This window comes from Balearica regulorum, chromosome 3 (genome assembly GCF_011004875.1).
Source record: "Balearica regulorum gibbericeps isolate bBalReg1 chromosome 3, bBalReg1.pri, whole genome shotgun sequence".
NCBI lineage: Eukaryota > Metazoa > Chordata > Aves > Gruiformes > Gruidae > Balearica > Balearica regulorum.
Window position 1 is genome coordinate 7,952,068 of NC_046186.1, and position 22,805 is coordinate 7,974,872.

Consider the following 22,805-nt stretch of genomic DNA (forward strand, 5'->3'; position numbering starts at 1 on the left):
ATGGCCCCTTCAGAACCAACACATTGCTCAGCTGCTCCTGCCCATGTGAACCACAGAAGTAGACTGATGGACTGCAGCCAAAGGACAAAGGGCCTCCAGGTTCCTGCATGCAGAAGACATTAGTCTTGATCGTCTGCAGAGGTGTGCTAGTCTTCCAAAGCATCTCCCTCGAGTAACACCTATGTCAAAAGTGAGGATGCAAATTCAAATGTATTGAAGCAAACCAGAGTTTATTTAGCATTTATTACCCATTCTGTTGTCATATGTGGCTGCTTCTGTCTCCATTTTCCTCTGGTAAACATAGACCTTTTATTTTTTTTATTTTTTTAATAAAATATATAAAACATTGTGCATTGCTATCCATAGGAAAACTGTAGTTTAACAACAACAAAAAAAAAGAATAAGGCACATTCCTGTGCAGCATCTTCAAATATATATATATATTTAAAACAAAACAAAAAGAAAAAACCCTTTTCAACCTCTTTGAGGTTGTTAACTTCTCACCAGTCACTGACACATCTCTTATATTACCATAATTTCACTGTTGGAGGTGGGTTGGGTTTTGTCAGGGGCCAGCAGGGAAAACAGACTCAAAAGAAAAAAAGAAAAAAAAGGATTTTATCCCTGAGGTGTCAGTAAAAAAAAAAAAAAATGTTCCCATAGAAAAGGAAGATGAAAAGACAGCCATAAATAACTGAATACACTATGGCAAACCTCCAAGCACCGAGATGATTTCATGATGGAAGAATCCTCCTCCCTCCCCATCCCCCAGTTCTTAACAAGTCATATTTGCCATTGGGTTTTAATTAGGTTAATCTCATGGCTTCTGAAGTCACAAGACAATTGGTCAGGATGCACCTTCCCCTCCCTTCCCAAATCGTCTTTCCAGATTTGTCATTTTGTTCACAATTCTCCCACAGTCCTCAGGAAAGGGAAACCAAAAAATCCTAAATGAACACCAAAACAACTTCTCTCCCCAGCCAAGAGAGGAGCACTCGTACTGCAGCATGCCAAATTCCATGTCCCACATGGGAGGACTGTAATTGTCACCTTCCTGCCTGCTACTAAAAATGAAGTTGGCAAACACCTCTGTTATAACCAGAAAGTGTCCGTGAAGAGGGGTGATAGCAATATGTCAGGGAGGAGGAGACAGGGAAAGCTTTATTGCTGTCCATCCACACGGCTCCAGGTAGCATGCCTGAAAGGAAAAGGGGAGACACCCACATAATATTCCTTCCCTCCCTCTCCTCTATGACGTGCAGAGGAGCCCCAGGGTGCAGGGCAGGACGGTTGGACTCCCCATCGCTTAGTAGTAACGGTTGAGGCTCCTGGTCCCTGGGATGTCCGGCTGGCCATTCATCCAGATCTCCCGGATGATGCGCTCCCGCTCCTCCAGCCGCTGAGCTCGCTCCAGCTCCTCCGCCGACGTGAAGACGTTCATGTTCAAAGTCCTCTCAAACCTGCGGTGCCTGCGGGCAGACAGGTCTGAAGTGGTGTCCGAATCATCATCGCTGTCGCTGCTGTCGCTGTCGCTCTCCCGCTCCCGAGGAGGTTTTTTCGCGGAGGAGCGTTTGCAGTCAGTTCGGCAGGACACCCTTAGCACCAGGGCCAGCAGGGTCAAGACGAGTCCAATGCACACTCCGGAGACAAAATACAGAGCAGCCCGCTCGGGGTTTTCTGAAATGATTGTCAAGAACAACCCTTAAAAGAACAAAACACACACAGCTCCTCTGTGCCTCCCCCCTCCCAGGGAAATCAGGAAGGGGGATTTAAACAGTGGATTGGCTGCCAAGGCATTTGCAGAATGTGGGTTCGCTGCAGCCGTGTCTTGGAGTTGTCTGAAAGGAGAAGTAGCAGCCCGCAGAATTAAATGCTAATTCCAGTGGCTGCCCGAGCAGGGTTGACACCAGGGTGCCGCACACCCAGCAGCAGCAAAGTGCATCTCTCTGTCACATCCATCATCATCATATGAGGAATGAAGATGATTGCAAAGCTTTATACACCCTTTGTGCTGTGGCCCAGCTGAAATGGGAAGCCTTGCAGCATGGAAAAAAATGCATATTATTTATTCATAGGTTTCATTTGCTTATCTAAGGCAAATGCATGCTGGCTTTCCGCCCAGACCACCAAAATGTATACCTGTGCTACACAAGCAGAGCTGGAGTCAGCGCGCGAACGGGATGAATCCTGCATAGCCACATTTCAGAGGTGATATAACAAGACTCCAAAGGATCCACAATGCCTTTTAAACTATTTAAACTAGGTCATCTTGTTTATTTACTATCTTCTTTTTTTTTTTTTTTTTTTTGGTTCATGGGAGTACTTAGAAGCGTAATTATGATAAACATTGCTACTGCAATTCCCCTGGGCTTAATCATCTTGGTTTATAGGTATGCTGAATGGGTGAAGGTGAACCCAGAAGTGTCAAGGCCAGCTCTACTCCACTGGGTCTGTTGGGAGTCCTGAGTTCAAGGATGGAATCAGTTCCTCAGATGAGTCTTATTTCCTTGAACTCAGTGATGGAGCTGTAACAGTGATGGAGCTGTAATGGTTCCCACCAGCTGAGAGCCTGACATTCAGCCCCTTAAGATCTCTGTAACTAAAAGGCTCTGCTCTATCTTCACTTCCTCCCACTGTGCTTTTAGAAACTGCCCTCTCCAGCTGATTTCCTTATAGCAAAGTTTGGAGAGATACTCGAAACTCAACAGGACAAGACCCTGCCCTAACTTCAAAACTAGCTCTAAATTTGAATTTAGCCATGTTCTGAGCAGGGAGTTAGATCAAGTGACCCCTGGAGGCCCCTTCCAGCCTAAATTATTCTCTGATTCTGTGGTCAGAACCCAAACTCTGACGTGCACAGTTCAATGCAATGCATAATTCCATGCCTGGAGATGCTCATGGAACAGTTACAGGGACAAAACGCCTTTGTGCTCTTCACTTGTCTCCTACCAAACCTATCTCAAAGGTGACTGACAAGCTAAGGTGGAGGAAGATGTCATGATAGCCTGAAATCTGGCCAATAAAACATGAGACGTGCTAGTGTTTGGTGTGGATCGTATAGGAAAGAAACAGGCTCAAGAGAGACTACAAAAAAAAAGGAGAAAACTGCACTAGATGCATTCAACAAGTCCAAAAAAAAGTAAGAGGACAGAAATGCAGCAGTACTTGGAAAGTCAAGTGAGACCAAAGCCAGAGGTTTTAAGCTAAGATATTTTGACAAGAGTGAGACAGCAAAAATCCAAAGACAAAAGAGAAGATGCCAGAGCAGGCATGAAGGATATGCCAATGGCTCCTGTAGCAGTCTGGCTGAGTGAAATCCTGGCTCCAATGAAGTTAGTGACAACTCAAGGGGCAGAACTTGAATTAAAACTGCAGCCCTGCTTGTGCAGTAGCAAAGCTGCTGCCCATCTGGTACTGTGTGAACAGTAGTGTCCTAAATTCCAGAGATTTGAAAACCCCAGGAAAAACAGAATCACCACCCCATAGTGCTTTTACCTCCATGTGCAATATAAGTCATGATGGTAATTGCAAAGCTTTCTTTCCAAATAGGCCTAAAGAGGACACCCAGAATGTGGGAGTGTGAGAAGAACAAATGAGTAGCACTGATCTGTTTGTCCTGGAAGAAGCTTGGTCCAGTCTGCCTCCACTCCGCCCGGCTGACAGGATGCCAGGCACACTTCCCTGACCACTGCGTTCCTGCACACACATGGGCTTGATTTGGTTGCATTAGTTCCACTGCTCACTCTTTTAAAGCAACTCATAAAAAGAACATAGATTGGAGCCTGAGACGCGGACACATGCAGTTTCTCTTCCCCCCCGTTTTTGTCCATGCCCTGCTTTTCCTTTCTCCTCCACGCTCCCTTTTCCATGCTACTGTACCCAGCTCATGAGCAAGCTGCACCTCAATTACTACTTAAGCAATCATTTTTCATCCCCTGTTTGTGCTAGTATGTATAGCCCTTCATGCAGTGCAATGGTTGTAATTGAATCTTTGGGCTCCAGTGGCATTTATGAGCTTCTACAGCTACTCTGTCAACATCTGAGACACTGTCTGGACTTCCTCACTGAGCTGTAACCCTACGTTCAACTGCAGCCTTGGCATTTATCATATGTACAATCCACTTGCACGGCAACACCTCTTTTTTTCACAGCAGAAAGAGCAACTTAAGCTAAAAAATATGGGCTCTGCTATTTCTCAGTTGAAGTAGCCAAGTCAGCAATAGCCTCGATTTGGGGGTTTGACAGTTGATTAGTGATTTTGAGAGCATCTCCCAATGCATGTTCTACTTGCAAAGACCAAAAAGGGGCATCCTTTTCAGCAAATGGATGCTCAGCATCTTCCAAAAACTCAAAGGTGGTTCAGATTCATGTCAACACTGAAGCTCCTCAAAACACTCATTATATTTGAAAAAAACTCTTTAAAAATACATGGTCATTAGTAGCAGGAGTTAACATGATTTTGATATGCATTCGTACATGTGTGTACACCCGTTAAAACTGGATTTTGACCAGTGTAGCTTTATCTCCCACTGCTGTAGATGATAGGTCAGAGCTATCTTTTTCTCCTGAACTTCTAGCAGGACCCAGTTGCTGTCGATCTCTTTAGCTGTGGTTACCTTTCCCCTTCCTGGTATTTCTCTTTCTGGACTGAAAGAATTGATGAAAGTGTCACCGATTCAAGCCTGAATTTAATCCATGCAGACAAAAGATATATGCTCTTTATAACCCTCTATACAAAAGCCACCAGTTTCTAGGCACTCAAACTGGCCAAAAATTAGAAACACATTTTATTTTGTTTTTCCAACCAAACCAGCAGCAATTACGGAGCCTGTTTCCTGAGGGCTAACAATCTGCTGGGAGCATCAGCCCAGACTGCCATTAATTCCCCAGGAAATGCCCCAGGCCAAGGTTGTTATTGCTATTATAATAAATTGTTTCAATAAATAAAAACCAATCTAGGCATTAACGCTGCTGGCTTCCTATGATGGCTTCATGCATTCAGAAACCTCAGTGGGGAGGAAAATTTCAGAGGGCCTCAGTAAAAGGTTCAGCATTAAGCATGGCCAGACAAACAGTAGGAGCAATATCTTCTGGGGAATTTACAGTTATCCCCACAGGCTGCTGAAATCCCGTGGTAGAATAGAGGAAGCTCTCCAGGAGCCCCTTATTAATAAGGCTCAGGCCAAGCAGTCTAAAAGTTGGAATGATCTCCCCTGGGTTGTTTTTTGGAAGCCCCTTGTTAATAACTTGGCAGCATAGCTTTGCTTGTGGAAGAAGAATAAAACAGGGATTTATGGAGGTTTCCCTCCAACTACTTCAGCCTGAATGCAACAACAAAATTGGAATACGTCCCTTGTCCAAAGGGAGGCACTGGAAGTGCTCTGATACAATTTGAACATTTAATATGTATGGAACTATGAGGGACGGTTCTGGTCTTGCTGGTAGACTGTGGCTGCAAAGACAGTTCCAGCTGTCACTGAGACTGGTGAAGTCTTTTCAAACACTCAGACAAGTTTTGAAACAGGTCCATGACAAATAACAGATCTGAGGTTACAGGCCAGAGAATGCATATAATTAAAAACCTAGTCCTATAAAGAAAAGGTTCTGGAAGCTGGGATAAGCCTAACACCTAACTGGCTTTGATATTCCTAACCAGGACGATAGCTGCAAACCGATTTGATGGTGAAAACCAACACTCCTGCCAAGAGGCTTTGCTTCCTGCCGTGCTGTGATTTTTCACTCCTCAGTAGGAACATTCCCAACTTTTATATGGGATCATCAGTCAAAAAGATGGTACAAATGAGCACAGAAGCTTTTGCTAATATTGGCATTCCTCCCCTCTGTGCACTGCAAGACAAGACTCTGCATGTGCCAACAGTGCGAGTGACCAAGCCTGCAATCTCTTCGTCTGCAGCTGCACTCCCAAACCTCTCATTTTGTGCAGAAAATGTGAACACCACTGAGCACAGAGGGGATACCAGTGATTTGTGGATGCTTTCCCCAGAGTAAGAGACATCCCACTGCCAAGAGGCAGGAAAAGTAGTAGAGCTGATCGTCCTTTCAAGCATGCACTTTACCCATGAAACACCAAGTGCCCATAGCTTCTTTTTCCCAGAGTGGGTCTGAGGATATACACCACCCTCTGCCCCAACAGAAAGAACATCTTTATATGTTGCCCCTGCCTATTTACAGTTTTTTTTTTTCTTGCAAAGTCCTGTTTCGAGCCAACTCATCAGCACGAGGAAGCCGTGAATACAGCACTTTCAGTGTTTATACAACTTTCAGAGTTTACCTGAGGGACCTTTTTAGTGTTATGAAACAGAGCAGTTCTTGCACTAATGTTTCCCTTTGGCACTGAGGCTGTGGTCAGGAGCGGTGGGAAGATGTGTGAACCAGAACCAGCCCTCCCTGGCCGCCCGATACCCTGTCTCTCCTGAGACATTATAATGGCTCCTCTATGGACATCAACAGCTGCTGTGGCTTAAGCGCACCTTCAGGGCCCCAAACGCAGGCAAGCACAAAAATTTCCAAATGTTCTGCTGCTCAAAATCCGCGATATGAAGGGGGGTGGTTTTGCAGTGCTCTACATTTATACAGATGATATTTGTGCCCTGTGACACAGCTTGTCTTTGAACTCATAATCTAAAACCTCTCCATATTCACGTATAACAAAATAAATGGTGCCAAATCCATCCTCTGTGATAAAAGCAGAGGGCTAAATTACATGCTGCAGATAAAGATGGTTTAGGGCATCTGCTGTTTCAATCTATGTTTCAATCAATTATTTTTGTAATAAATAACAAACTGAACATATATATCATTGAGACTAAAACTCATCTAACAGCCATGGTTAGGTGCACTGGAAAACATGAGCAACAAGCTCCTAAACTCATCACTGGAAACCAAAGTCGTGAGGTCTGAGTTTCACCTATTTGACATTCAGTGGACGTGAACACATCACAAGGAGACCACATCATGAGAGGGCAAGTAAATCCCACAGAAACAGGACAGTTAAAGACGTCCTTATTTATTATTTGTGCTACAGTAAAATCTAGAAGCTCCTGCCAAGACTGACACCTTGTAAAGGGGATGAATTGAGGCCTTGTGCCCTACGAAATCAATGCAGGGTCAAAGAGTTTTTCTGTGGTAAATGGAAGCACAGTCCATGGAGCATCATCAGGGGCCCTGAATCCTAGTTCCAACTGTCCCCAACCATAAATCCTATAACTTTCTGCTGTCCGTTAATGTTCAGATGGGGAAAATAATGTTGACAACATTTTATTTTATAGTAAGGTTGGGAATGCAGGTATTTTCATGTCAAAAAATAGGCAGCTGTAGGTAAGAAGGGGAAGAAGTGTGATAGACAGAAGTTTCATTTAAAGTTTGCATTTTCTAATCTTTCATTAATGAAGCTCATGCAAAAAAAAATTATACCCTACTCAGCTATCTTAATTCCACTTAAGCTGCCTGCTTCTTAAAGGTGTCACAAAAATACAGATCCTGATGCAACTATTGGATGTGTAGAGGGGCAGAACTTTGGATTCACCGTTCATGGTCCTTTTAGAAGGACCCTCCAATAAATGTGCAGAAACACTCTTACTAATATACTCAGTGATTCCAAAATGTAAAGCCCAAGTTAGTTGTTTTGTGCATCAAAAGATCCCTGACCAGCAGGTCGAGGGAGGTCATTCTCCCTCTCTGCTCTCATCAGACCCCACCTGGACTACTGCATCCAGATCTGGGGTCCCTGGCACAAGAAAGACATGGACCTGTTGAAGTGAGTCCAGAGGAGGCCACAAAGATGATCAGAAGGCTGGAGCACCTCTCCTGTGAAGCTGAGAGAGTTGGGGTGGTTTAGCTTGGAGAAGAGAAGGCACCAGGGAGACCTTATTGTGGCCTTTCAATAGTTAAAGGGGGCTTATAAGAAAGATGGGGACAAACTTTTTAGCAGGGCCTGTTGTGGTAGGACAAGGGGTAATGGTTTTAAACTCTAAAAGAGGGTAGACTTAGACTAGACATAGGGAAGCAATTTTTTATGATGAGGGTGGTGAAACACTGGAACAGGTTGCCCAGAGAGGTAACATCCAAGGTCAGGTTGGACAGGGCTCTGAGCAACCTGCTCTAGTTGAAGATGTCCCTGCTCACTGCAGGGGGAATTGGACTAGATGACCTTTAAAGGTCCCTTCCAACCCAAATGATTCTATGATTCTATGGTTCAATGAAATCCAAATATTTGTCTGTAGCAGCATGGTGGTATCTCAGCAAGAGCATGGCACCAAGAATGCATTAGTATTTAATGAATTAGCAAGACTGAATGGCACACAGACATGAAAAACTCGCTCACAAATGTTGGAATTTTAGCTGTATAGACCTCAATGCTCCCGAATAGCATAACTGCATTATAGTGGTCCTAGCAGACTGGACGCAGTACACATAATTATTAACAGCATGTAGTAAAAGAGCAACATGTTAGTATTACTAGCAAGGTATTATTGCTTGGCAATAAGCATTGCAAGGTAATAAGCATACAAACCTTTCATTGGACAAATGGAGAACACCCACACAAAAAGTGACCACAAACAGTATGTCCTGCCTTGGGAGGCCAGTTACACAGAAACCAAGGCCCTCCTTCTGCAGGAAACAGCAGAGATTGGCCTAAAATATGCTGAATTAGTGCATCTGATGCTATTCAGCCAGTGCTCCTCCGTTTTTTTGGGGAGTTAGGTCCTCCAACTCTGTAGGCATTCCCTACTGCTGAGAAGGTACCTCATGCAGTTGTGGGATGGGAAGTATTTGCACTATATCACCTGCCTCTACTGTACTTTATGCTATCAGTGGTATTGACCCCAAGCACTCAGTAGGGTACACAATCTTTATTTCGACATTTAAAGTGAATCTTATTAGAAGACTGCTCCTCTGCTACTTGAAAGATACAAGTGGGTGAAAGATAAACTGCGATCCAAGGAAACCTTACTCTAAACTAGATTTAAATATACAATTAAGCAGACTCTCAAGTTACTTCATCTTCACACTTCTACTGAAGATAAGCCAAATTCTCTTAAGCAGGGTAATGATCTGAGTACTGCTTATTTTCCAAATTACAGGACAACAAGCTTGCCTCCCTAATGAGCCAGGCTTTGATCTCCAGGAAAATGGAGCATTAGGGATAATACCACATGTAAGATTACATTGTATTTAACTTCAGATGAGAGCAAATCCAGTGGAAAGCAGAGCACAATAAACCCTGTTATATACTGTCTGCTAGAGCTGCCCCAGTCAGGTCTTTCAAGGGCAAATTTGCTGAGAGACAAATGAAAAATATAAACGATTCAAAGAGGCAGATCTAGCCCTAGATGACTATGAAATTTAGGCTCAATTGAGGGTCTACAAAGAGCTTGTGAGAGCCCAGAGAGATGACAGCCGCAAGACCTACCTGTGATAAAGGCATACGCTGCTAGGATGTTGCTGAGCAGTGCCATCTCCGTGCTAACGCCCACGGGCTCCATGCTGCTGTTGAGCGCTGGCGGTTGTGTCTCATCCACAGGAAGCAGGAAGGGGGTGTTGTCCAGAGGGTAGAAGGTGGCCGATCTCCCTTTCTTCTTCTCTGCTTTGAAACAGAAATGGAATGAGGAACAAGGCATGTGCCCCAGTCCTACCCTGCCTTATCCCCAGCAGGTGAGCACCTGCATTCAGAAATTTGGAGCTGCTCAACAGCAAACCACCCAAATTTGCCCCTTTTTGAGGGGGCAACTAAACCTTCTCAGGTAGCTCCAGCTGAGCACATACCCTGTCTGCATCCAGGCAGCATCTTCTCTCCCCCGTCTCCTGCTCTTTCATGTCACCACTTAGACACACCCACCTACTCTACAGCAAATATATAATCAGGTTTCTTTTCTCTTATGTAAATCAAAGAGGCCTTTATCAACAGTCAGTTCAGCTAAGCTTGTAATAAGGACCGGAAAATACAGGCAGAGCCGGCAACCCTCTGCCGGTGTCATGGTGTAGTGATCCATCCACACCTGGCAAACAGACGTGCTTTCTCGCCAGCCTTCGTGGGGAAGGGCAGACCTGGGTTTATGACTTCCTTCAGAAGCCTGCTCGTATTGTGTTTCACCCAGACACCATTTCCCCTTTGGAGAGGTGAGTGAACATGGGTTAATGATTTGATTTTATTTGTTGAAGACTGGAGCTGAGGAGGCAGCTAATTCCAGGAGGCTCAAAGAGACCCTTTCAGACCTTATCAGCTCGCTGCTGAGTGCTCCCTGCACCTTGATCTGCAGGCAGACACCCCCACTGGTCACAAAACACTGATTGTTTTAAACACATGAAAAAGTCAGTGCACAGGATGCAGCTCCATCATCCATGTGATTGTTTAACTGTAGCTATTACAGTTTTTCAGGCTCCGTTCCCTGGGTATCTGGTTCTGGCCAAAAGCAAGCAACGCACTGTAAAATCACAGACTTGCACCTCGCTTCCACTTATCTTTAGGTATTAAATTCAGGAAACTGACAGGTCCGTCTCCGATGATGCCATCAGTACTATGCAAGCAAAGGCACTCGGAGAGCAGCCACAACACAAGACGGTCTGTGTTCACTGGCTGCCTGATCCGGCAACGTGAGACATCGCGTTCAGCCTCCCTCTGTGCGGGCCAGGAAGCGGCTCAGCCCAGGGAAGCAGTAACAGAAATTGAGGGGTGTCAAAAAGAACAGGTAATACTGGATGGAGAGGGAGGGAGTGCATGAACGTGCGTGCAGCAATACCAACTCGTAATCTGCCTCAGAGGAGAAGCAGCAGGGACGGATGTCCAGGTGTCGCTGTAAGGGATCAGCCCCAAGGAATGAGGGCACAGTTGTATCTCTGCCACTGAATAGCTGCATGGCCTTGGGAAAGCCACACGTTACAAACTACCAAGATGTTAATGGCTGGCCCTGAAGCAATGTTTTTAAACATAGGTGCCTGAGTGGCAGATCCAAAAGGGAAAAATATCCCAAGAGCCTCTTGCTTTGTGAGAATAGAAATCACTGAGGATCAGTTGTACAAACAGAGGCACTGGGGCACAGATGGTCAAGGGCACATTCAGCAGGAAATCAATAGCAGAGCTTTGGAAAATCTTTTAATTCAGATGTAGGCACCAACATGCCCTCTAATTCTTCTTTTATTCTCCCTTTCTGGTAAATCTGTGTCTGTACAAGTGGTTAGATTTTTCTCTACCACTGTTCCTGCAAAGAAATCCATGGAAGCACCGTAAATTTTTCATTTCTAAAAACTGAACCTAAAAACTGGATACTTCAGAGCATCTCAGGTAGCACTATGCATCTAAACTGAGGTGACTGAATCCTACCATTAGTTGACAGATCCTAGAGAGTGATTCAGCTATCAGTAGCAGACACTTAAAGCTTGATGTGTTTGCTCACACACAGACATCTAATACACCCCATGCTCAACAGGACATCCCCGCAGAGATAGCAGGTATGAGAAGGGATGTAGGGAAACTCTCACTCTTCTACAGCAGCATCTAGAATCCAGGTGAACACCCCAGTTCATCTCAAATGACACAATTATTTGGGGGGTAACTGAATCCTGCCTGAGATGTCTGCATACTGAGTCTGGCTCTGAACTGGTTAATCTAAAATCCCTTTACAATCAGTGAAAATGAAGGGCACCACCAGGATGTAATCTCATGTATACTTCATAACCATATATCTCAGCGTAAAGAGGACTGCTGAGCTAGGTGGCTCCAGGTTCCTGCCAGGTCTTTGGGAGCCTTCTACAACTCTGCATTAAATTCTAGTTAATGTGGCTGGACTGCAGCTGCACAGAGCTGGTGGGATATAAACCTGGGGCCTCTGCACCTTGCTTTCTCACGTCTCACATGTCACCTGCCTCTCACTGTCAGTACATTCATGGCATCTCACAAGGATTAAGGTTTAAATTATACTTGCAGTGGGAGCTTCCATGTGCATGTGCTAGATCAGCCCCAGAAGGGTCAGGAGGACACCACTTCTGTTGGGCACGGAGCATCCCTTGTAAACCATGCCGTGCATGGTGTATTTAGGAGACAGAGTACAACTAGGCACAACTCCTCTCATGTGAGATGTAAGAATAATTTTTTTAATTATTATTATTATTATTATTTTACTTCTGCTTGTCTAAAGAACAGATGCAATGAAACAAGTTTTTAAATGAATACTCATTTGCATACACTACACTCTGGCAAAGAGCACCACAAAACCACAGAACTGGTTTTGTCCTCTGCAGGATTGTACAAGCACAGACAGGGAAGATAGATAGAAAATGACTGGAGTTATGCAGGAGGGAAAAAAACAAACAAACATAATTTCACAAGGGCCATGTGTTGCTACGCTATGTGGTTCCCTGGTCTGCCATTCATTCCAGGATCATACCAGAAGACATCCCCTTTCTTCCTTGCTAGCTTTTAAGACCTCATCTATGCCTAATCAGCTTACCTACTACTGGTTTTCTATTAACCATCCTTTTTTAGCTTATCCCAGTCACTTGAGTGGTTTCCCAGTGACGTTACACCAAAGTTGAGGAAAATTATTTGAGCTAGCAATAAATTTGCCCAACAACACAGTTTACGCATAGGAGAGGTTACTCATGATGCCAGGCTGACTTTGGCAAACAGTTTTAATAAAAGAAATAAAACAGGAAGGGAGATTACAGAAATGTCCAAATATTTCCTTTTGCTATTTTCAAAACACTCTTTCAGCTTTTAATTTCAAAATGACATCTTTGTTTGAAAAGTAGTGCATATTTTAAAAATGAATGCATAAACAATATGAAAACTAAACAAAAGGTGTCATTTGTAGAAATGAAATGTTTAGATGAATGAAAATTAGTTCAGGAATTATTTTTTTTCTTGCTTAAAAGAATCACCAGGATCACAAAAATTATTTTGGGCTGACTAGAAATTCTTTTCCCTGACAATTTTTCAGTAAGGCCTCCAAACTGACAAATATGATATTGCCAATTCTTCATTATCTGTGGATTGATTATCCAAGCTGTGGATTAACTTTGCCAGGAGCGTAGACAGAGACAAGGTAGCTCTGCCCATACCCACCCTAGAGCTGTATCTCTGGGAGCACAGGTTTGGAATTTCAGAAGTAATGTCATACACCATCTCCTGCGTGTTGGGAAACATAATGCAAAACCACTGAATAACCCAAGACATGCTCACCTGTGCTGTTCCTTTATTCAGATACCATCCCTTCCTCCTACTCACCTATCCCTATAGATAGCTAAGATTTGACTTCATACATTTCTCTTGACTTTGCATTTTATGAAAATAGCATCATACTTCAAAGCTCAGTTGAAAACTTCTCTGTCCCCTGTGAGGCAGATCTACTGTCTCTGCCCTGTTTTTTTCTTTGCCGCTGTGTTAGACAGGTCTGCAAAGTCTTTCTGTGATGAGTTTTGACATGCATGGCCATGACTGCTATTTCAAGAAAGCTGGTGTGAGTTTCACAGCTCACTTTAGTCCATCGCTGGTCACGCCTTGAAGCTTCTCTTTCTGGCTGTGACACGGATGGGGTTTGGGTACAATATAGAAACCCAGATAAGGAGAGAGAGAAGGGAACAGTTACCACAACACAGTTAGCTTTGGGCCAACGTCACAATAGTCATAGCTACCTGGGAGGGTACGCCCTATGTTGGAAGGAGAGACATCAGAAAGAAACACGCCGTCCCCTATAACATTGGGATCAAACACTCTCGGCCGCAGTGGAAAATGTGGCTTCTGAAATCCTTGGTAATTGGTTGGTCTTGGCTGGGTTTCATGCAGAAGCTTCTTGGGAACTGAAAGAGAGGAGTAAGAAGAACACAGTTGTTAGAGTGAGTTATTTCAGCTGGTCAGAAGGAGAATTATCACATTATGCTATGGGCTCAGCTGATACTTAATTATACCATGTGCAGACCAAACAGACACTCATTTATTTACCACTATGATGAATGCTCTCCAAATGCCAGCACAGAGACATTCAATGAGAGAACGCTGGAACCTATAAAGTGATTAAGATATTGTTTATTTATAATTAAGCTTTGAGACTAGACTAAGGGTCAGATTCAGACAGCTTATTTAGACACCATCTTAGAAACTGAAATGCCTAGTAAGCCAGGCTTTGGCCTCAGCCTTAAGCTTCAGGGTACTCCAGCTAGGCACTGCTGTTCCTACCATGCCAGTGGGCTGGGCAGGATGCCCCATAACAACGGGGACTATAGGGTACACCTGAATCGCTGCCTGTCTCCAACCATCAGGTTGCTGGCTCATGACTGCACATCAGAAGTTTCTGCCCAAGACGGATTCAGAAAAACCAGCCTCTGGAGGATGCTGTTCATGTGAAACCATAAAGCTGAAATCATCCACCACAGAAGTAAGAAACCCCACCTATAAGAAACCCTCCCCACCCACTGAGGTCTAACATACACTGTTCCCATTGGGCTGTAGGTTTTAACTAAGCTGGGAAAAGCCTGTTCTCCATTCCCACCACCCTGAGTAGGAGAGTGAAGACTCAACTGATCCCTGCTGCTCTCCATGTTTCATCAGCCACAGCATCAGAAATACGCAGCCAAGGGAGGTTAATATGTGACAGTTGTGTCAATACATCTATGGTCTCTTCTTTGGACCAAAGCATGTCCTAGTAAGAAGAGTATTTTCTCCTTCCTGATATTGCTAGGCCAGCTCTTCAGCTGTACGTCCAGGTAAAGAAATCAAAGTCGGTGTAGCTACCTCAGCGTACACCCACTGAAGGTGAATCCACACATAAATGCACTAATTTGCCCCACAGGGACAAAGCAGCATGTCATTTACTGAGCTGAACCAGTTCTCTGCCTCAGCCACGGCCAACACCTGAGGCTATTTAAGAGCAAAGTGCTTTTCCATACAAAGAGAAGAAACACATATACAGGCCGTTCTGCTCAGAAATTAGAGGAATAGAGTGATGTAAGACAAAAAAAAAGAAATTAAAATTTCCAGAGGAGAAAGATATATTTTCCTTGTCAGTGACTGTATACTAATATATATATAAAAGCACCATTTTGTCCCTGCAGACAACCAAGACTTTAGTGCGTTAAAGACACAGACTGCTGAGAACTAGGCACAAGTTCATTAGATCTACAGAAACCCCAAGAGATGATTTCTGGGATGCTCAGCTCTCCTTTCTCCAAGTCTAATGGCAACTGCCTCTGCTCATCCCAAGCAGGCTGTCGCCTCCTAATGCCTCGGTTTCCCCACTGCTTTGTTGCTGATCATGCTATCTCTCATCTCCGCTCTTCACAGGGGCGTGAAGAAGCGTAATTAAAAATGCAAAGTACTTTGAGATCCTTGGCACAAGCATGAAGGAAGACTTGGAAAGAGTGCAACCCTGGAACAGAAAAAAATTCCTGCCTGCCCCCTGCAGCTAATCAGCTGCCAAGCCAGAGCATGAGAATTAATCACGCCCATTAAATTTGCCTGCATAACTACAAATATTACTGGTGGGGGAAGTGATCCAACCACCTTGTTTACATTGTGTTCGACTTACTGTCTTTGCTGAGGCAAAGAAAACTGTAACTATATTTACTGACTGACCTCCTATATTAGGCTGCCAAGATATCAGCACTGAAGTTCTTGCATTATTAGTAGAGTCATGCTTGGTCAGGAAACAGACATAAAACCCCACAGCTTCTGAATATCAAAGAGCTGGCACAGCATTTTCTAGTGAAACCTGAATTGGCAACTGTCCCCTGATGGGAAGGCAGCAAAAGAAACACATCCCCTGTTAGGAACTAGACAGAAGCAAGGGGGATACCTGTGCCAGAGAAATATCGGAAAGTCTGGGGAGGAGGTGAGTAGAACAGAGATTATCCTGCAAACCACACTCAGGGAGAATTACAATTTTGAGGCACCCGAACGGACGCGATATTCAGATGGCATAGGGCTGAGCACCCTCCAAAAATTAAAGATCCTTTTTGCTGTATCTCAGGCTGAGGACTTGAAAAGCATTTAAAAGACACAAGTCAGTTTTTCCTTACACACTTTTCATCCAAACTGCACCCCAGTAACATGTTGATATGTATCCAATAGTGAAAATGAAGCAAAAGCAACACAGAGACAATTTTTTAGCAGATTTTGGCAAGTCTTTCATGTTTCTGACTGATTCTTCTCCATAAACATCTCCTTTCATCTCCCGGTATTCATGGCCATCTCTGGTCATCCACACAGGCTGGGTGGAGCTGCATCTTTCTTTGAAAAGGTGATACCACCAGATACTTAACCATTTGAGCCAAGCAGGGGAAATGCCATCTTTTCCTCAGCACACCCAGGGAATAGAGCTATGGCTTTTCCACCTTGGCATCTGTGTCATTGCCACTATGAACGCTACCTATGGGACCGGGAGAGGAGTCAGGGTAAAGCAAAACATCACTAAGTCAGTCAGCAGCTGGTCAACAGCATCCCAAGGAAGAGTGGAGATGAAGTATTCAGAGGGAAGCATTTGTAGACACTGTTTATTGTCACAGCATCTTAATGAGGCAGGGTTGTGCTGTTATGCCTTTGGGATGCCTGGGGAAGTAAGATGACTATCAAGTAGGCATTTGATACCTAGAAACGCAGGTGGCTATGAAGACAGATTCCAAAAAGCAAGCATTTGCTTAACATCTGTCATTAGCATACTCTTTGGTACTTTCAGAAGTCCTAAGAGGTGCTTTACTTCATTTCATCAGCTAAACCCCTTTAAAACTCTGGAAGCGACTTAGTGCAACACAGGATGTCTACAGCATATGAACCTTGGACTTTTCCATTTCAAGGGACCATTTTTCTCTGTGGACTCCATAAACATCTTGAGGACATTTTGCCAGGAAGGGCCTTTCTTGGCAAAGAGTAAATAGAGTGACGGCACACAGCAAGTCTGTTCTTTTTCTAGTTTATACAATGCTAAACCAATACACAACTTAGATAGCTTGATTTAGAAAGACAGTAAAATGGAAAGGCTTTCTCAAGTGCAAAACACCTCACAATTTCCAGTTAGCTTCTGTGTGGCAGCCAACTCCACAAGAAAGATTAAACATCTGGTTCCTTTGAAATACTCTCCTTAAATTCTCTGGAGAGGAGTGCATCTGACACAAAGCATGGCAAGAACTGAAGCAAGGTGTGAAGAAAAGTTATTTATGATTAAAACCACCAGAAAAAAAGTATCTGGGATTTTAGTCTTATCTCAACACTAAGCACAGAAATCCTGGCAGGGAAGGGTTGGCACGTGGCCTGCTCCATTCAGTCAAGCAGAGAAGTCAAAGCATCTCAGTCAGCAGAACAAGTGATATATGTGGACAAGAGGGGAAGAAATACGACATTCAGTCGAAGTGTTAACCTTATACTCAGGAGCCCTGCACCTTAAAATGCACATGAGAAATGAGCTGGCATCATCTGGAAGAGAGGAGATGAGTTGCTCTGGGCATCTCTGGGGTAGAAGTCAGCTTTGAGATGTGGGTATTTGTCCAAATTCTCTGGTAACTTGGGCTGGGCAGCTGAACAGCACAGGCCGAGGTGGCAAGACACGCTCTGCCATCCACCCCGGGATCTAACTTGGGCATCACCGCATGGACTCCGCGTGAGCCAGGACTCGATCTGGAGAGTGAAGTGTCACCATCTCTGTGATGCCCCGTGAAGGCACTTGCAGAAGGCAGTTCTAGGTTACAAACCTGCAAAGGAGCTTTTGGATCAGCAGGTTCATTCCTCTGCCACTAGAGATTTTCCAGTCTTTATATAATCTCTCCGTTTCTATTTTAAAAGCAGTCCCAGCTATCAGCTCCCACTGCTTATATGTCTGAATCAACTTCGTGCTAGCAATAATTTATACCAGTTCCCAACCCAAGACCTACACTACCCATTGGCAGTGAATTAATGGTATCAGTCCCACAACAAAACCTCACGCCACTGCCTGCCAGCTTCCCCCCTGCAGCACAGGGGGGCAAAGGAAAATCAAAGCTGGAGCATGCTCTCACAGGCAGAGCAGACCCATCAGATTCGGGTACAAGGACTGGCAGGACAGTGTGAAAAGGCACATGCTGGTGCCGCTGACAGTGTCCTTATTTGTACTTGGTGGAGACTCCTCCTGCCCGGATTTTCACACAAGCACTCTCTTGTGTGGCCAGAAAACTGAGGGCCGATGAAAATAAAAAGTTACTGTGCTTACAAGCAGCAAAATTCTGAATTACGGTGCTAAGAGATGGAAAAGGCCAGCCAATACCTCACCTCTTTGTTCATCGAGATCGCTTGCTGTATGTTTTCTACTATTTTGATCTATCTAGTTTTAAACACTCCAGTTCTGGAGGTTTGGCTAGTTGTTACAAGCGATTATTTTGCTCTTTCTGAGGAATTCCATTCCAATATGCTGCTGAGTGTTTCAATTTAAGCACATATATTATTCCCTAATCAAAACATTTCACTGCTATAGCCCCCAAATTTTGCAGATGGGGAACTGGCTCAGGGACAGAGTTTTGAAAGTGTTTAAATATCAAAATGATTTGTCCAATCTCACAGAGGGAGTCTGTGCCAAAGAAAGGAAACAAATTCAGGCTCCCTATATTTCAGCCTCGCACTCAAACCATCCTCTCTGCTAATTTGATCGTTTGGTGTTTCCTGATGCTTGCTCAGTCCTAAACATGCTTAAACACTTCCACTCCAAAGACCCAACTATCCCCTGACCTCCATCTTCACTCTATATACAGATCCGTCAGCTGGAGGGGAGGTCAACGAAAGCTCGGTCTTAAAAACATATAGACAGGAGGGTTGTCGTTCTCCAGTCCTTGGCTGTGTAGCCACTTGTGTATTTCCAGCCCACAAGGTTTACTCTGAAAGCTCAGTATCTGCTCAGCAGATCTGCAGGACCTTCAGCAAATCCTCCTGTGAATGCTTGAAGCAGACTGCAGTTTGAACAAAACATGACTCCCTCACCGATGAAAAGTACAACCGAGTCTTTTATCTGGGCAGGTTGGGGCCAGGAACTGTTGATGCTCAACATACTTTTTAAATAATAATAAAAAAAATACCTACTGTGAGTAAACACCCCATATAAACTACTGCAGGTTTTTAGAGGTAGCAGCTCTGAAGGATTTTTGTTTGAGACTTGAAAATGTACAGCATCCAGCCAGAAATGGGATCATTCATGTTTCTGAACTATTACGAGAAAGCAATTCCTTAGCACATATGTAAGGTATACGGCGCTCTCAGATTGCAGAATTAAAAGTGGTTTATGTGCTGTAAAACGTAAATTCACTAAGCAGTCAGTCAACAATGTCTATTAAAATAATGGATTTTGGCTGTGTCAGACCACAAAATATCACAATATAATTACAGAGCAGAAGGAGAAATCCCATATCTAAGAAGATTCTGCACCTGGCGACAACAGTAACACCACTGTGTAGCTAGAAACACGGGGGTGGAAGATGCTAATTTGATTAACAAAAGTAAATTGAGGCACAGCCTACCCCCTTGGCTTTTTCCCAAGGGTCTCAGACATGGCCAAGGAGCAAGCTGAAACCTTTTCCATGTGCCTGTGCCCTCATCTAGCTCAGTGCTAGATGTGCCCCTTTCAAGTGAAAAAAACCCTGTCTGCATCACATGGCAAGAGGGTTTGCCTCTTCTCATGATCACATGCGTCGTGTCAGACATTCAAAGCCTTCAGTTTCCCCTTCCTCTGACAGGGGAGCCACTGCTATTTTGTCAGATATAGGTATAATGACTTGACAGGAGACCATCAGATCCTACAGCTCTCAAATGTCTCCATGAACAGCTAGACGGCTGGGCATTCCCATGTGAAAGGCTGAGTGCACTGGATGTCAACTCCATGCCCTGGCTGCAAAGCCATGTCATATCTCTGTGCATCCTGCATCATATTTAAAGTAAAAGTATAGTCCAGTTTACACAGAAAGTGTAAATTGTCCCAGGAGACAGCAGGAGACATGAAGGGACTTTGTGCAAGAGAACATAAGTCTGAAAGCTGGGATTTGATCAACAGGCTGCCACGTAATATCTTCACTCTCACAAAAAAAACAGGGCAGAGGTTTAGCAAAGACAAATGGTCAAGGCCTCAGCTTTCCATCTCCTTCAGCTATTTTAAAAAGGGATTTTTTTATATAGTTTGCTATCCTGAAACTGAATGCAAAACCCAAGAGAAAGAGGGAGTTACTCAGCCTGCTGCAGGAGTGTTTTCCGCACACGGTGGTTCCAAACCACCGATGACAAGGAAGTGACTCATGCCAATTACAGTCAGTCCACTTCCAAGCACCACGCAGAAATCAAGTGAGACTGTCTGGGAAAATTGCCCTGTCATAACCAAAGCCACCTACACCTCCCTGAGCCCACAGCCTGTACCAGGGCCCTCCTCCCCTGCCCCTCCCTTCAGATGCTGCCCGAAGCAGAAATCCGTCTCTTCTGCTGCTGATTTTTGGGCTGGTGGGAAGTAGTACAAGCTGGGATGACACAACTCATAAAAAACTTTTGGAGTACTCTGCCAAGACTACTCCTGAGGCAGCCCAGATGCTTTGCCCTTTACTGCATCTTCTGACAGCAGCTAACTACAGAGAGGTTGTGCAATAAGAATATAAATCATAGAATCATAGAATCATAGAGTGGTTTGGGTTGGAAGGGATCTTAAAGATTATCTAGTTTCAACCCCCCTGCCATGGGCAGGGACACCCTCCATTAGACCAGGGTGCCCAAAGCCCCATCCAACCTGGCCTTGAACACTGCCAGGGAGGGGGCACCCACAGCTTCTCTGGGCAACCTGTGCCAGTGCCTCACCACTCTCAGAGGGAAGAATTTCTTCCTTGTATCTAATCTAAATCTACTCTCTTTTAGTTTAAACCCATTACCCCTTGTCCTGTCACTACACTCCCTGATAAACAGTCCCTCTCCATCTTTCCTGTAGGCCCCTTTAGATACTGGAAAGCCACAATCAGGTCTCACTGCTGGACGCAGTACTCCAGGTGGGGTCTTGCGAGAGTGGAGGGGCAGAATCCCTTCCCTCGACCTGCTGGCCACGCTGGTGTTGATGTAGCCCAGGACACAGTTGGCTTTCTGGGCTGCTAGTGCACATTGTCGGGTCACATTGAGCTTTTCATCAACCAACACCCCCAAATACACAAAGAAAACCTTTTATCTTGTTTGCCCTCCATGGAAATGGAGACGTTCATCCTTTTCTCATGCAGCTGCAATCAGAGAAGTGGCCTCAGAAGTGGAAGCAATTCCAGTCCATAAACAAAGCCCATGCAAAACAATTTAGCTCAGTCTCACCATTCTTCCCAGTGAAATCTGCTGCAGGTATATGGGCCTGTGATGTGAGAGGCTTTAGGAGATGAAGGAGATTTAGGAGATGGTGCACCTCCAACTGAGACTCCATGGGGCAGAGACAGACACAAGCACTGCTCCCTCCCAGGCTCTCCCCCCATTGCACAGAGCTGTAGAACACCTTCCCCTGATTCCTCCTATTTCTGCCTGTCCAGAAATGCAATAAGCTTATTAAAAGATCCAGTTCACTTAATCTGGGAACTCAACCCATGCATGCCCTGTAGTTACCTAATGAAGAAGTCCTCCTTAAATAAGCTACGTTCCTAAGCTCCCTGTATCATCAGCAGTGAAAGGTGGGTGCCTTTGAAAGCCTCCAGGGGAGAGTCTGTCTATTTAAATTTAGGAGCCTAATTAGGGATAGTTAATGAATCATAATGTTACTTTTGGATTTATTCTCCTGAGTGTATCTGAGTTAAAATCTTGCGAACTGCTTCACATCTTTTACTCAGATATTTTTCTTCTATCTTGAACTTTTCAAATCAGGATTTGAAGCTACAAACACCCTAATTTCTATCCAATGATGCATGTGCTTGATCTATCCACAGGCAGTTTTCCTCCTGCTTTCATAGCCATGAAAGTCAGTTGTTCTTCTTTCATCATCTTAAATGTAATAACAGAATATGAAGCATCTATTGCCAGCAACTCATAAATCTCCTGCTTGATGTGGCTTTTGGTCTCCAAAGGGCACAGTGGAAAGCATCGCATGCACCAGTCTGCTCCCTACATGTTCTATTTGGAAAGAAAAATGGATCAAAAGGAAGAAAGCCTCGTAAGAGATACCTGCAGATACGGTTACTTTCATCTGGTAGATTTCTGCCTGCTCCCAAAGTCAGAAGAATTCTGCATTTTCACAAGTTAACGCATCTTTAGGAGGATGAGACTCGAGCTGAGGCTTGTCTAAATTCCAGCATGGGACCTTCTGCCAGCCGTAGCTGTAGGATCTCTCTGGCAGTCTGGCTGCATCTGATCTCCACCAGGCCCAGAGACTACGACAGTAACTTTACACAGCTGAGCAGCAGTAGAGTGTTTTTAGGCAATTGAGATGGGTTAAGATCAAACCATTAATGTCACCTCCAGGTGCTACTGCTGGAAGCATGGGTAACTACTATCAGCGAGGTAGCTGCAGGAACAGAAATCTGACTAAGCACTCACATATGGAGTGAGTTCAACCCTGCCAAATTAAGCAACTTTCCCTTTATTTACATGCTGAGCGTGATCAGAACCTGACCTTTCCATTACGTAGCCTCAATTCCAGAAGTGGCAGCAGGCAGGGGAGGAAAAAACTCTAATAATTACGAGGGTGCTAAGCAAGCACATGGGAGAAGCTGCCAGTCTCCCAGACTAGGAAGGCTACAGCAGGAGAATCCAAGAGTCAGTTTTGGGTTTCCTTTTCTTTGCAGCACACAGGATGTCTGAATCAGGGGTCTGGGCCCTTTATCAGTGAAGAGGAAGACGCAATACA

The 22,805-nt window shown here is 44.4% G+C and overlaps 1 protein-coding gene across 4 annotated transcripts in view; it reads right to left on the bottom strand.

The window, feature by feature from the left end:
• Positions 1 to 213: 213 nt before the first annotated feature.
• The window catches only part of EVA1A (eva-1 homolog A, regulator of programmed cell death), a 218,722-nt gene continuing 196,130 nt past the window's right edge, over positions 214 to 22,805 (bottom strand). For 2 of the 4 annotated variants that reach the window (XM_075750485.1, XM_075750487.1), the window contains 3 exons: positions 13,651 to 13,815; positions 9,434 to 9,604; positions 214 to 1,677 (listed from right to left, as the gene is read on the bottom strand). In XM_075750485.1, the coding sequence (XP_075606600.1) occupies positions 1,307 to 1,677; positions 9,434 to 9,604; positions 13,651 to 13,815 (707 nt within the window). In that variant the 3' untranslated portion in view covers positions 214 to 1,306. Of the gene's footprint in view, positions 1,678 to 9,433; positions 9,608 to 13,650; positions 13,816 to 22,805 lie in introns of all 4 variants that reach the window. The other 2 variants (XM_075750484.1, XM_075750486.1) reach the window with 1 other exon arrangement.